Genomic DNA, 13,405 nt, shown 5'->3' on the forward strand with positions numbered 1-13,405 from the left:
TAGAAGAAAAGTGATCCGGTGCTGTAGAACCATATATATCTGGCTGGTCTTGTTAGGTGTATATGTATAACTGCACTCATTGAGTTCAATACTACATAAATGCATCGCAGAGAACAGCAAAATAAAAAGGTGGCGCCATTGTTGTGCACACAGGCAGGATAGGAAGTGGAAATAATAGCTACATGATAATTTCTGTTGTCTGATAAGTATTCTCGATATAGTAGAAGGCAAAGCATGGGAGGAAGGATTTGCATTTGTTGTGGGTTTGAGAGGCGTTGGGAACAAAAACATGCCGTGATTAAGCAAGAGCTGGGCTAGAGATTGCTATGGTCACTCAGATGAGGGCAGCGCTGCACACATTACCTGAGATGCCGTCTGCTCCTCCTTAGTCAGTATAACGTGGCCCAAGCCTGACACCAACAAACAACCCGTTTCTTTCAATACATTATTTTTAACATTATATATTCAATAGATTAATATAGTTATTATCAGATCTCATTTTTCATGCTACTGGAAAAATACTCCCTATGCTCCCGAGATACCTTGAGGATAGTTAGCATTCAGTCGTCTATCCATGATGCTGCTGAGATCAATGTGTTCTTCAGATTTTGCTTTCATAGTCAATTAAAAATATAGGTTCACCTTCCCGTTCAAAAGGGTAAAAAAAAATCCCAAGACTGTAAATGGAGAAAACAAATACATTATAAGTAGTTTTGTCCGTGTACTAAAAAAATTTCCCATAAAAAAGAAAGCATTTCTATCCGACACATGTAATAACTTATTTTCTAAGAAGAAAAGAGAGTAACAAATGGACGAACCAAAATTGTGTTGAGAAAACAGAACCTTGTATTTTTCAGGCAGTTCAGTCAGAGTATTTCGCTTCGAAGTTCTGCAAAGCTGAAAATTCCACCGTGCTGAATACTCAAACAATTCTTCAACACTTCTGCCAGGACTCGAGAGAAGGAAACCCCTGATTGCCCACGCAAACTTCGGCAGCCATCATGTTCTTTTTCCAGTTTATTATGAGCATTTAGAGCACCTAAAAAACTCGGCTGTCGAATTTTCTGTGGAGCTCCTGGAAACAAATTTTTGAGTGGAATAATAACCCTTGTTCTGTGGAGGACTTCTTTTATAACCATTCTTCTACTAAGATTCAGGGATCTAGTAGAATGCGTTTATTCCTGATATCTGGTCTGGGTTGGGCCATTTGGAAGAATAGGAATAGGATGGCTAAGAAAAAATTTCCTGACTGCACAATGGGTATCTTGTATGATGCTATCTCTTACTTGCAGAATTGGGGGATGTTGCTGAACACAAAGGAGACTGATGTTGAATACCATGAAATTGTGGTTGTGGCTACACAGGTTCCATCCGAGGCGTGAAGCTGTTGCTTACATGGAAGTCATCTGGAAGTCTTAGAAATAATCCTGCTATGTGGGTTGGTTTGCGTTTTTTAGCCTATTTCTGAACTTTTGGATTTCTCTCTGTAAAACTGGTGTCCACAGTTTCATGTACTGGTGCGTGGCTCACAGCCAGACACTAAGTGACTATGTTACTTGCTTTCTTAAAAGCTGAGTATAATCTCATTTTAAAAAAAATTAGATTCAGGCTATTTCTATTCATTTTTAAAATAAAATTTATTAAGGGTCTAACTTATTATGAAGAAATATTTTGATTGTGATTTATTATCCTCTTATGTGCGGACAAACCTGAAGAAGACGACCGCGCGAAGTAGAGAGGTGTGGAACGACCACGTGGAGCAGAGAGGCGGACGACAGCGTGGAGCAGAGAGATGGACGATCGCGTGGATGATCTCGATGAGTGGAGGCCGAGGAAGCCAGGCGGAGCGTCACGACAAGCGGAGTTGGCCGCAAGCCGCAACGACGGTTGTGGACATGAGCCGTGATGGTGGTCAGGATGACAATGATGATCGTGAAGGCAACCGCCACGGCGGCTGGGAACTGGTTGTAATGGCTGTTGAAAAAAAGTGAGACTAGAATTCCCTAACCCTAACCTACTGGGATTAACAACTAATAATTTAGGGACTGCAGAGAATATATATAGAGGCAGCAAGCTTTAGCAATAGGATGCGCTGAATTGAATGTGCCTTAAGTCTTTATCTATCTTACGGACACTCTAAACTTTATCTTTATTAGAAAAACAAAATATCAATATAATTGCAAGGTTTTTCTTCTTGCTTTTCTTAAAGGATCCTTTAATACAACTAATATGGTTGAAGACTATGGATCTTTTTCATGCCGGCTAGCTCCTATGTCCGTTTTATGCTTGAAAGTTTGGATACCGTCGGTTTTCTCACGATTGTTGGGCATCCATACTTCAATAGGACTCATCACCCCAAAAATATGAAGATCGTTTCCACATTCTTGAAGTTTACTAGCAACAATTCCCTTTTTCTTTGCAATAATTAGCACGCAAACATACATATGATACATCACTAGTTTTGCTTCGACATCCTGTTAGTAGAGCAATGGATAGTCTTGTTTACAATTTTGTTTTCTTTTTTCTCTCTTTCTTGGTTTCTCGAGTTTCATTGTAATAACTCCTAAACTCTAATATAAAAAGAATATTCAGGAGGAGGGCACCCGCTTGATTTAGAAGAAAAGTGATATAGTGCCTTATGCTAATTCCATTAGTTATCCTATCTCACCTATCTCAAACTTAACTCTATAAAAAGTGTAATCTATAACGTAAATATCTTATTTTACACGATCTGCTAGAATCATATATATTTGGCTTTTCTTGTTATAGTATGTATAACTGCACTCATGGAGTTCAACACTATATAAATGCATCCCAGAGAACAGCAAAATAAAAAGGTGGCGAGAGCATGTGAGACTTCAATTGTTGTGCACAGGCAGGATAGAAAGTGAAATAACAGCGACACGACAATCTGTTGTCTGAGAAGTATTCTCGATACAGTAGAACGCAAAGATGGGAGGAAGGATTTGCTGTGCGTTTGGGAGGCGTTGGGAACAAAAACATGCCGTGATTAAGCAAGAGCTACGCTTGAGAATGCTATGATCACTCAAATGAGGGCAGCGACGTTACTTATCCATGGAGCTGCTGCACACATTACCTGAGATGTCGCCTGCTCCTCCTTAGTCAAGTATAACGTGGAAAAAACATCCTAGGAATGTAAATGGAGAAAACAAATACATTATGAATAGTTTTGTCCGTACACCAAAAAAGTCCCATGAAAAATAAAGCATTTCTATCCGACAAATGTAATAACTTATTTTCTAAGAATAAAATAGAGTAACAATTGGACGAACTAAAATTGTGTGATTATTTTTAACACTTCTATCCGAGCTTGTTCTCGAGCTGTAATGCGGTGCATGACAACAGTCTTACTGTCTAACTTGATCTATACGTAAAAGTGCAACCATAACTAAAAGCCTTTTACATCTTGACTTTATATTATTTACAAATAAAATAAAGAACCTAATATATGTCAAGGTTGGTCCCCCTAGATCCCATGGGAACAACCTCTTCCAGACTGCAAAGGCCAAGACATGGCAGCTCACCAGTCCTATGGCCGGAGCTGCCACGAGTTCCCAGTGGAGAAAGCGCCACCTAATCAGACGTGTTCTTGCTGTCCACATGGCTATAGATCAGGATGGTGAACAGGAGTGGCAGATCGACCAACCCTGTTGAAGGCCTTGCCTCCCCATGTGCCGCGTGTTGTTTAGGGGGTGTTTGGGAACAAAGTTTTTCTGCAGTTTTGGAAGAATACTGCAGTATTCTCAAATACTGCAGTATTATATACATAATGGTGTTTGGCAAGCTGGGTAAAATCTCTGTTTTCAAAACTGAAGTATTGCAAATACTATAGTTGTTTTAAGGCATTCTAAACTTAGCTCTGGACCTCAGTTTTCAAAACTGCGGTATTATAAACTACGGTATTGTCATAACTAAAGTATAGTATAGTATAGTATTTCAAAAACTGTGATTTTCAAAAACTTTGTTCCCAAACAGGGCCTTAACGTGCAATATCGATGCAAGTCGTTGTGCCAGAGAACGACAGACCGCAGCCTGCAACCGCGCTGCCATTTGTCGTGCTTGACGTCGTGCCAGGAAACCACATGTCGTGGCCTGAAGACGGCAAGCCCCTGCCTGCAGCCGCGCCCCCGCATGCCGTGCTTGATGCCACGCCAGGAAGCCACATGCAACCGCATGCAGTCGCGTTGCCGCTGCTGATCGGCGGTCTGACTCCACCTTTGCCGCGAGTAGATCACAGAGCTAAAGGATAGCAGATCGAGCCTGCTCCAGATCTGTCCTGTCATGACCGAGCTCATCACGGTAAGTCAGCAGAAGTCATGGAAAAGGATCTCAGCGGAGTCGGCTTAGGGGGATTAGACTATTAGAGAGATCTAAGACTAAGACCCTGTTTCAATCTCACGGGATAAACTTTAGCTTCCTGCTAAACTTTAGCTATATGAATTGAAGTGCTAAAGTTTAGCTTTAATTACCACCATTAGCTCTCCTGTTTAGATTACAAATGGCTAAAAGTAGCTAAAAAAAGCTGCTAAAGTTTATCTCGCGAGATTGAAACAAGACCTAATTCTTCTTTATTGATTCATTGATTGATTCCTCTTTAAGGAGGTACAACCCATCCTTATATAGATACAAAGACTTGCCCACAAGTTACTAACTCAATCTTATCTAATCTAATCCAAAGTAAGTAACTAACACAATCTTATCTAATCTAATCCTAAGTAACTAACTCAATCTTATATAATCTAATCTTTATCCACTAATCCTAACCCTGAGCCTATCCCTATGGCCTTCAACTCTCCATGCTCTGGGCTGCCGCCCCACGACAATGTGCCGAGCTGATCGTCTTCAGATTCTGTTTTCAGTCAATTAAAAATAGGTTCACCTTCCCGTTCAAAAGGGAAAAAAATCCCAGGAATGTAATGGAGAAAACAAATACTCCCTACATCCTAAAATATTATTTGTTTTAGCCCTTAAATTTTATATTTATATTCAAATAAATGACAATAAATCTAGACATATATAAAACACATATATTAAATATTATATAAATCTATTCAAATGCTAAAACGACTAATATTTTTAGGACGAGAGAGTACATTACAAATAGTTTTGTTCGTGCACCAAGAAAAATTCCCATGAAAAAGGAAGAATTTCTATCCGACTGATGTAATAACTTATTTTCTAAGAATAAAAGAGTACAAATGGACGAATCAAAATTGTGTGGAGAAAACAGAACCTTGTATTTTCAGGCACTTCAGTCAGTATTTCGCTTCGAAGTTCTGCAACTCTGAAAATTCCACCGTGCTGAATACTCAATCAATTCTTCAACACTTCTGCCAGGACTCGAGAGAAGGAAACCCCTGATTGCCCACGCAAACTTCGGCAGCCACCATGTTCTTTTTCCAGTTTATTATGAGCATTTAGAGCACCTGCCAGCACAAATTGGACTATGTACCAACAACAAAAGGTAATAGAACTGTCGAAGAGATTTCCACTAGGCCGCCGCAAAAACAAAAAGAAAAGATTGCACATCACATCAGACACAACAGAGCACAAGACAACAAATCGGTGGATAAATTTAGGTGTCCACATCACTGCAAACTGCCTTGAGAAGTCTGATCACATCGCCATCCGCGTGCATTGAGCATGTGAGAAAATTGCTGGACCAAACATGGAAAACATCTACAAAAAACAGTTTGGAGACAAGACAAGATGAGGTAGGAACACAGTACACGAGATAGGAACACGAGACCAATTCAACGACCCAGTGGGGAGAAAATTTGTGGAAAAAAGGGGTTACAGCTAGGATGCAAATGCAAATCACATTCGAGATACCTTTCCTTGTCTACTTGCTGTTCCGCATGGCAATACTATCCACTTGTCAAATTCCTTTTCCGCACAACATACACATCGATATGGGTAGTAATCAAACTCCTCACTGATTGTTAGGATATGCACATAGCCTATCACCCTCACACACGTTGCAGGCGCACTGGAACAGCAATCATGTTTCAGGAAACATATTTTAGGCTGGATTAGCAGAATTTCATATGTGATCATGTCTGACAAGGTTATGCAGTATGTTTCAACTAAAACGACTGCAGAAATTTGCACATCTCAACTTCTACACATCAATCAGCATTGGTAGTGTGACGTTGAACAATAAATATGGAGAATGGGGAGATAATGACCATTACCTCCATTTCAGAAGTACCTCAACAACTCTCTATCTTGCTATAAATTCCCTCAACTTCATCAACTTGTCAGTAAGTGTTGCCATGATCACTACGAGAAGACTATTTCCTTGATGCTTCTCATAATTACCAAACTTCTGTTGTGTTATACTCGTTTCAGCTGGTCTGTCACTTCAGCACTCCAACTGGTTATTTGCTTGTGCAATCATCAATCATTGATTATGGTGTTTGTACAAATGAAAACTTAACATTGATGTCAAATCCATGGGCTCCAAAGAATCAAATGATAGCTTCAACTCACAATTTCCAAACAGTGAGCTTAATTAGAAAGGATCCGTACTAAAATCTTCAGTAGGAACTTGGCTACTAAATGATATGACAAAAACAGAGCCGAACTGTAGCCAATCAGCCATAAAAGTGTTCTAGAGACTGTTGATTCTCTACACCAAATCAGACCAAAATCGTTCATGATCAGCATTAACAGAAAAGTAACATTGGGGAAATATACTACACAAAAGTTCAAAAACAACTGCACAATTGGACCGTTAATTGTAGGTATATATATCAGCAATGCACTATTGTATCTTGAAAAATAAAACATAATGGTAGATCTTCCTTTCTTTTGTGGATACCAACCCACTAACAGGTAATGATTCCTACAAACAATCTCTCTCATAACTAGTCTTCTTTACCAAATTCACCAAAGCAATCCCAATTGTGGGTTACCCAAACAATCCTAGCCTAAGCCTTAACTCCTACCTCTTTTAACCCATGGCTCTCTCTTACCAGCAACGCAAGCCCATCCTTCACCTCAACGCTCTTCTCCGCGACCGCTGCGGCAGCCTTCTCCACCTCTTGCTTCCTATACATCCAGGCCTCTGAGGGAGGCGTCGTGATCACCCTGACATCAGTGCCACCAGCATTGATCTCAAGCACCTCAGGCAGCCCGTTCCCGCATCCCCTTGACAGCCCCACATCCACCCTCACCGCCTGTGCGCTACACACTGCATTGATCCCCACTGTCTGAATTGTGTGCCCCATCACCATTCTCTTGGCCCCAGGGATCATCCCAAGCACCCCCTCCAGCCTCTTGCAGTCACAATCGAAGCCGTCGGAGAACCTCCTCAGCCAGACCACGGCGTCCCGGCCTCGCACATACTCGGGCGCCCTGGCATTGTCGCCACCCTCGCCGCGGATCCACTCGCTGACCTCCGCATTGATCCGCTCCAGGCCGTACTCGACGTTGGCCTCGAGGAGCCCTCCATGGACGAACACCGAGTCGCCCACTACAAGCACGGTAGGGAGGTCGGCCAGGAACCGGCGCGCAATGGGCCCGTCGGGTCGGAGGGCGGCGAGGCGGGACCGCATCCCGTCCCAGAACTCCGGCTTGACGCCGGGGAAGGACTTGGGCACGCCGAGAAAGGGGTTCCTCGGCTGCGGGTCGAGGTGCTCGCCGCAGCGGCGCTTGATGGCGAGCCCCGCGCGGTACCACCCTGCCCAGGCGGAGAACTCCTGAAAACCCTGCGGCGTGGCGAAGCGGAAGTCGCCGGAGACGTTCATGACCTCGTGGTTGCCGAGGATGGGGAGGAACGCGCCTCCGCGGCTCTCTGCGGAGAGGGAGAGGCGGCGGAGTAGGTATAGGAGGCGGAGCTCGTCGCCGCCGCGGTCGAGGATGTCGCCGAGCTGGACGGCGAGGGTGGGCCCCGCGGCCCATGAGGAGGAGGCGGAGGGGGAGTCGGGGGTGCAAGACGGGGGCACGAGGCCGGCGAGGCGGAGCGCGGAGAGGGACTTGGGCAGGTCCCCGTGGAGATCTCCGATGGCGACGAGCCGGGATAAGGAAGGGAGGAAGGTGGTCGGAGTCTTCGGGCGAGGAGGGGGCGAGGAGGAGGACGGGAAGGTCGGGAAGAAGATGCCGGACACGGCAAAGTCCACGAACGCGTCGGCGAAGGCGGATACGGCAGCCGGGAGGTCGCTGCAGGCGGGGACGGAGGGGGACGGGGCCGCCGCCATCTTTCTCTATTTGTGCTCCGGCAGGGATTCCGGATTCGTTTTTGCGGCGTGCGCGGGTGAGCTGAAGATAGGTTGCGGCCCGCCTTTTAAAGATAGCACATGAATTGGCCTACCCTGCACCGTAGATGTAGTCAATGACCTTTGCAAAACGTCAACGGCCAAATACTCTGGTTTAAGGGCTGATTTGGTAGATCCATAATAGAGGAATCTAGTTGCTATTTAATTTTACATAGTAAGGGAATTTCTCCCCCATATGATTCATGTCCACCAAATCAGTCTACCGTTAACTTATATATATATATATATATATATAGGGTTTTGGTGAATATTTTGGTGAATGAATCATATTATCTTTTATTGAAATAGTTGCTTTAGTTTAAATTATAATATTTTCATAATATATTACTCTATCAGTCTTGATTTATAACTAAGTGAATGCCCGTGCGTTGCAACAGGAAGATAAAATACCACGATAACTCATGTACAAATGTGTTATAATATTATAGGAAAAGGTTTCATAATTTATTTGTGATCATACCCATACATTAATATACAAAAACACTAATTATTATTCTATATTTTTGTTAGTATCACTAAAAGTAAATGTTTACATACCTTAAAAGATATAGGTGTATATTCGTCTGTTGCTATGGAATCAATATGATAAGATACATTGATATGCAAAAATACTAATTATTATTCTATACTTTTGTTAGCATCACTAAAAGTAGATGTTTTCATATCTTAAAAGATATAGTAAGGTACGTGCCAGAGTAAGTCACTTTTTAAAGAATATACTCTGACATCATGAACTTAGAAAACTTGCTAGCAGCAATCCACCGCCTACTGCTTGTCTCTCTAGAAGAGGTAGCCAGCTCCCCTTCCTTCAAATACATGGAATGCTCGGTGTGATTTGAGTACACGGAATGACAATTTCTACAATCAGAAGCCGCTAACTGCATACAAGCAAAACAAAAGGAATAATTCCATTTCACATTGAATCAGAGATTAGAAGTTGGAGCACAACTCGTTTGTCAGTTTTTTTGCCGAAGCCCGACGAAAATTACAAACAGGAAATGGATAGAGCAAGAAAATGAGTGCTCCAAATTAATGACATCTAAGTAAAAGGCATCAACCTTTTCCTTTCTGCTTCTATGTACCCTAAATAAACAACCTAAAACCTAAAACTTAACCCCCCTAACTCTGCTCGTGTCAGCTGCTATAGGTTTCCCTATAATGTGCCATCTATTAGCCTCTCAATATCAGACTCACAGAATGGTTCCAGAATCTTGAATTCAATCTCCAAGTACTCTGTCAGAACCCACATGTTCAAAAACTAAAAATATTGTGTTATTAGTGTATCAAAAATGAGTATATGAGTGGCATTATCTGGGGTTGGGAGGTGAGGAGAACCAGAAATGGTTTCTTCGGATGCGCTTCTTTTTTTCTGATTTAGGAGAAGCACATCCTATTGAAGTTAAACAGAAGAGAAATGCATACCATTATTAAAATGCCAGAAGTTAAACAGAAGGGCAATGCATACCTATATATACACACGCGCGCCCCTTATTAAGCTACGATGCAATATGTTTAAGCATGAAATTAGCATTGATTAGGGATGAACAAACCTCATGCAAAATAGAGATACAGATGAATTAGGTTACCAGACGAGTACAATGGTTCTTTTGTTGTATATTATCTGCTGCTACTACTACTTCATTAGTTCATTCTCATATGTTAAAATATTAAGAAATACATACCCTACCAATAGTGCCAATGATGGCAGTGACAAATGAACAAATTGAGCCAACAAATGGATAAAAAGCATTTCTACCTTTCTAATAGCAGCAGTTGTGTTGCCAGTAGCACCAAGAGCATCAGTTCTCTCAGATTTTGTGGCTCATTCCAGCCATCTCAACAATACCACCAGCATTGTCACTGATTGGACCATCTCAGCAATATCATAGTGATGTTTGACCTTGACAGTGAATCCGTTAATCCCAGTAGAGCTGCTTTATGGAGCCTCTGATGCTAATGATATGGCAAGTCATTGGAAATTTGGATTGGATAAAAAATAATCTATTTAGATTAAACAAATTCAAGCCCAAGAAATATATGTACATCCTGAATTGCAACCTCACCTTAAGCATATCTTGTACATGCCGACCATCCTGCATTGCATATATCACGACAAATCGATTGGAATGAAATAAAAAATCAATGGAAGCATGCAGGGAGAGGGCTCGAGGCTGGACCACCTTGTACATGTTGATCTTGGTGATCTGGTAGGAGACATCGCGCCAGGTGGTCTTGGCGACCTTGTCGCTACTTCCTCTCCTCCCTTCTTTAGAGCAGCAGCACACCACCTCACTCGATGTTCTCGATGGAGCGCGTGAGCGACACCCGCCCTGTGGACCGGCCTATGTCGCGCATGTCGGAGGTGACGGCGGTGTAACTCCACCGCGCAATGCCTTCCGCCATCCCCCACAACATTAGTACTAAAATATTTGACAACTAATATCCTGATGTGAATTGAGTAGCAGATTTCTCACTCTAAAATGAAGATACAATACTAAAAGCATTTAAGAAATAATATTGGCAAAACATATGTTTTTGAAAGACTGCAAGTTGATGTAAAAGGATAATTTATGATTGTAAGATGTCCAAAAACTGAGAAAGGAAACATTGCATTTAATCTGGAGTTACAAGTAGCCAAATTTAGGTATGACACTCAAATCTGGAACAACTCAAACTGTAGTTCCTTAGACTCCTGGTAACATGTAAAAGGATGATTTACTCAACACGTCTTCTTCATTCCTATATTTTGATTTAAACTTTATTTTGATTTCTCATATTAATCCTACAAATGACAAACCTAGCTAGAACATAAGTCGTGTAGTAGCTAGCTAGTAAATAAAGGTTATTGTTTAAAACACAAGCAAGGGTTCACCATGCACCCATATTGCACAAACAAAAACGCACACATATATGCATAGATGGTAATCAATCAAGAAGGAAAAAAAATTATTGTAGCAACAAGTGGCAACAACTACATCTTCTACTGAAAAGAAGGATCAGCTTTTCATTTGACAACAGGAACTGTAAGACAATTTTTTAGAAACTGAGAAATAGTTGCATAATCACGATCATGAATCTGCTGTCTAACCAAGAGCATTTATTTTGGTCCCAAATAAAAAAATATCATGATTAAAGAGGTCCTTGAGGTTGCCACAGCAGGCGCAGGGGGCCTCCATGCAGGTGTCCCAGTCCTCCTCCTAGCAAATCCTGCACTCCACCACCTTCGTCGCCGAGCCGCCGCCTAGCCCACGATGGCAGTACTCGACGTCCACCGTCTCCTGACGCAGATCGACCATCTGCTTCCCACCGCCGATCGCCGCGTCCAGCATCGACTCCGTCAGCAGCCGGCCCACGATCAATGCGAGATGGTCGCCCATCGGTCCTACGAGCACGTGATCCATCGTTCAGTTCATGGAAACAATGCCACCATCCTCGCGAATTGTAGACACTCGATGCAGAAAAGCAATCAAACGCAATCACAGCCGACAGATTGAAATTGTGTTTGAACCATAGGTAAGAGTAATCAGAGGCAGACCAAGAAGCCAAACCCAATGAATGAGGAGCACGTGGTTGTAGGCGGTGGGGATCCAAATGTCCAAGGAAACCGGGTAACTGCTCCCTTATGATATAGGACCTGACTGACAGGAACTAACCGGAACCGCTTGTTGGAGATAAATTCTTCGATATATATAAATATACTGGTTTGATAGACTCAACCAAAACTCCACCCAATTAAGTACCTTGTAGATGGTATTAGACTGGGTAGAAATAATAATATTTCGTTCAGCAAACTCATTGGTGGCGTCTCTGATAGCATCCAGATCAAAACTCTGCTCAAGGTGGGCTGTAATCTTATTAGGCCTGGTGCATGCTCATGTTCTGTTCAAAACAATTCTGATTGAACAATCTTTTTCCCATGAATGAAATGATATAAAAGTCATGATCATACATAAAAATCATGAATGGTAAGTAATAATCGTGCATACCAAGTGCTAGCATTAAATGCTTCTTGTTGGCTACGATGATATCAAAATCCTAGCAGTGCAGAGATAAGCAAAAACCCTCTGACAACAGAGACAGCGATGAGAGCAGTTTGTCAAGCTGTAAAAAGAATTGATCCCTATGGCTGCTAAGAAAAACAATAGTGATACCTGTGTGCGGTGGGTCATCATTATGAGAAATCCGAGTTACAGATCATTGATCCCTAGAGTAAACTAAACAGTATCATTTCTACCGAGTCTAAGACCATCTGCAAGGTACTTAATTGGGTGGAGTTTTGTTTGAGTCTGTCAAACCCTCTGACAACAGAGACATGCGACGAGACCAGTTTGTCAAGCTGTAAAAACAACAGTGATCCATATTTATAGCAATAAAGTAATAAATAAACTATTACATAGTTACATTGGTAGGACCGATCATACCTGTGTGCTGATGGCCATCATTATGAGAAATTCGAGTTACAGATCATTGATCCCTAGAGTAAACTGAACAGTATCAACCTGACCATATGACATAGTCGTTGTCTCTCGGCAATGCGTTGCTACAAAAGCTTTCAGTCTGCTGCAAATTGAATTAATAGGCTTTCTAGGACACTGCATGGCCTAAGCATTACTACAAAAATAATATCAGTAAATTTTTTCCTATTACCCATAGGTTTTACACATGCAAAATAACATTTTATACCTTTGCAAACATTTGATACCTTTGCAACTAATAGATTAATCAAAAAGCATGATCAAGTTTACACCTTTTCACCTCTCTTGCAACCACTGGCAGACTGTATACACTTTACTACTGCATGTCTGCAGCATCACATTTTTTTGTAGTCTTCACCTGTCAATTTTTTTGGTAACTTAATATTTCCAAAATGTATCAACTCCATTTTTTATTTTCAAGTCATCGGTCCAGAGTAAGGAGAAGACTGAAGAGCATAAACAGATGCAAGCTAACTTATAAACAGATGCTAAGCAAATAAGGACACCCCCTTTATAGACAAACATTCATGTTGTCGGCGTCTCGGACCCCGGGGGACCCTCGACCGGGCCGACCAGTGAATTTATCGCCGCGTGCCCCTGTCCAGATGGGTTGGCGCAAGATGGAACACA

At 42.0% G+C, this 13,405-nt stretch overlaps 2 protein-coding genes across 6 annotated transcripts; both read right to left on the bottom strand.

The window, feature by feature from the left end:
- Nucleotides 1–4,566: 4,566 nt before the first annotated feature.
- Nucleotides 4,567–8,360, bottom strand: LOC103652890 (putative serine/threonine protein phosphatase superfamily protein). Of its 5 annotated transcripts, XM_035967200.1 has the most exons (4): nucleotides 6,216–8,360; nucleotides 5,854–6,010; nucleotides 5,255–5,700; nucleotides 4,567–4,870 (listed from the first exon to the last, which is right to left on the bottom strand). In XM_035967200.1, the coding sequence occupies exon 1, from the start codon at nucleotides 8,220–8,222 to the stop codon at nucleotides 6,954–6,956; it is 1,269 nt and encodes a 422-aa protein (XP_035823093.1). In that variant the 5' UTR covers nucleotides 8,223–8,360; the 3' UTR covers nucleotides 4,567–4,870; nucleotides 5,255–5,700; nucleotides 5,854–6,010; nucleotides 6,216–6,953. The 5 variants fall into 5 exon arrangements, with proteins under 5 accessions (XP_035823093.1, XP_008678098.1, XP_008678097.1 ...); XM_008679876.4 differs by lacking the exon at nucleotides 5,854–6,010 and having other exon boundaries at nucleotides 5,255–5,447; XM_008679875.4 differs by having other exon boundaries at nucleotides 5,255–6,010.
- A 1,733-nt stretch (nucleotides 8,361–10,093) lies between these two features.
- Nucleotides 10,094–11,677, bottom strand: LOC103655133 (uncharacterized). Its single transcript, XM_008681935.2, has 4 exons — nucleotides 11,522–11,677; nucleotides 10,481–10,642; nucleotides 10,364–10,393; nucleotides 10,094–10,200 (listed from the first exon to the last, which is right to left on the bottom strand). Exons 1-4 carry the CDS (start codon nucleotides 11,675–11,677, stop codon nucleotides 10,123–10,125), a joined length of 426 nt encoding a protein of 141 aa, XP_008680157.1. The 3' UTR covers nucleotides 10,094–10,122.
- Between the last annotated feature and the right edge of the window lie 1,728 nt (nucleotides 11,678–13,405).

The sequence above is a fragment of the Zea mays genome, chromosome 4 (genome assembly GCF_902167145.1).
Source record: "Zea mays cultivar B73 chromosome 4, Zm-B73-REFERENCE-NAM-5.0, whole genome shotgun sequence".
Taxonomy (NCBI): Eukaryota; Viridiplantae; Streptophyta; class Magnoliopsida; order Poales; family Poaceae; genus Zea; species Zea mays.

What these genes read in the sequence shown, in the direction of transcription:
- LOC103652890 (XM_008679876.4), bottom strand. Translation starts at nt 8,222, where the DNA reads ATGGCGGCGGCCCCGTCCCCCTCCGTCCCCGCCTGCAGCGACCTCCCG.
- LOC103655133 (XM_008681935.2), bottom strand. Translation starts at nt 11,677, where the DNA reads ATGGGCGACCATCTCGCATTGATCGTGGGCCGGCTGCTGACGGAGTCG. An exon ending in GCGGCGGCTCGGCGACGAAG is followed by an intron (nt 10,643 to 11,521) that starts GTGGTGGAGTGC and finishes TGCGCGACATAG; the next exon opens with GCCGGTCCACAGGGCGGGTG. An exon ending in ATGTACAAGATATGCTTAAG is followed by an intron (nt 10,201 to 10,363) that starts GTGAGGTTGCAA and finishes TTCACTGTCAAG; the next exon opens with GTCAAACATCACTATGATAT.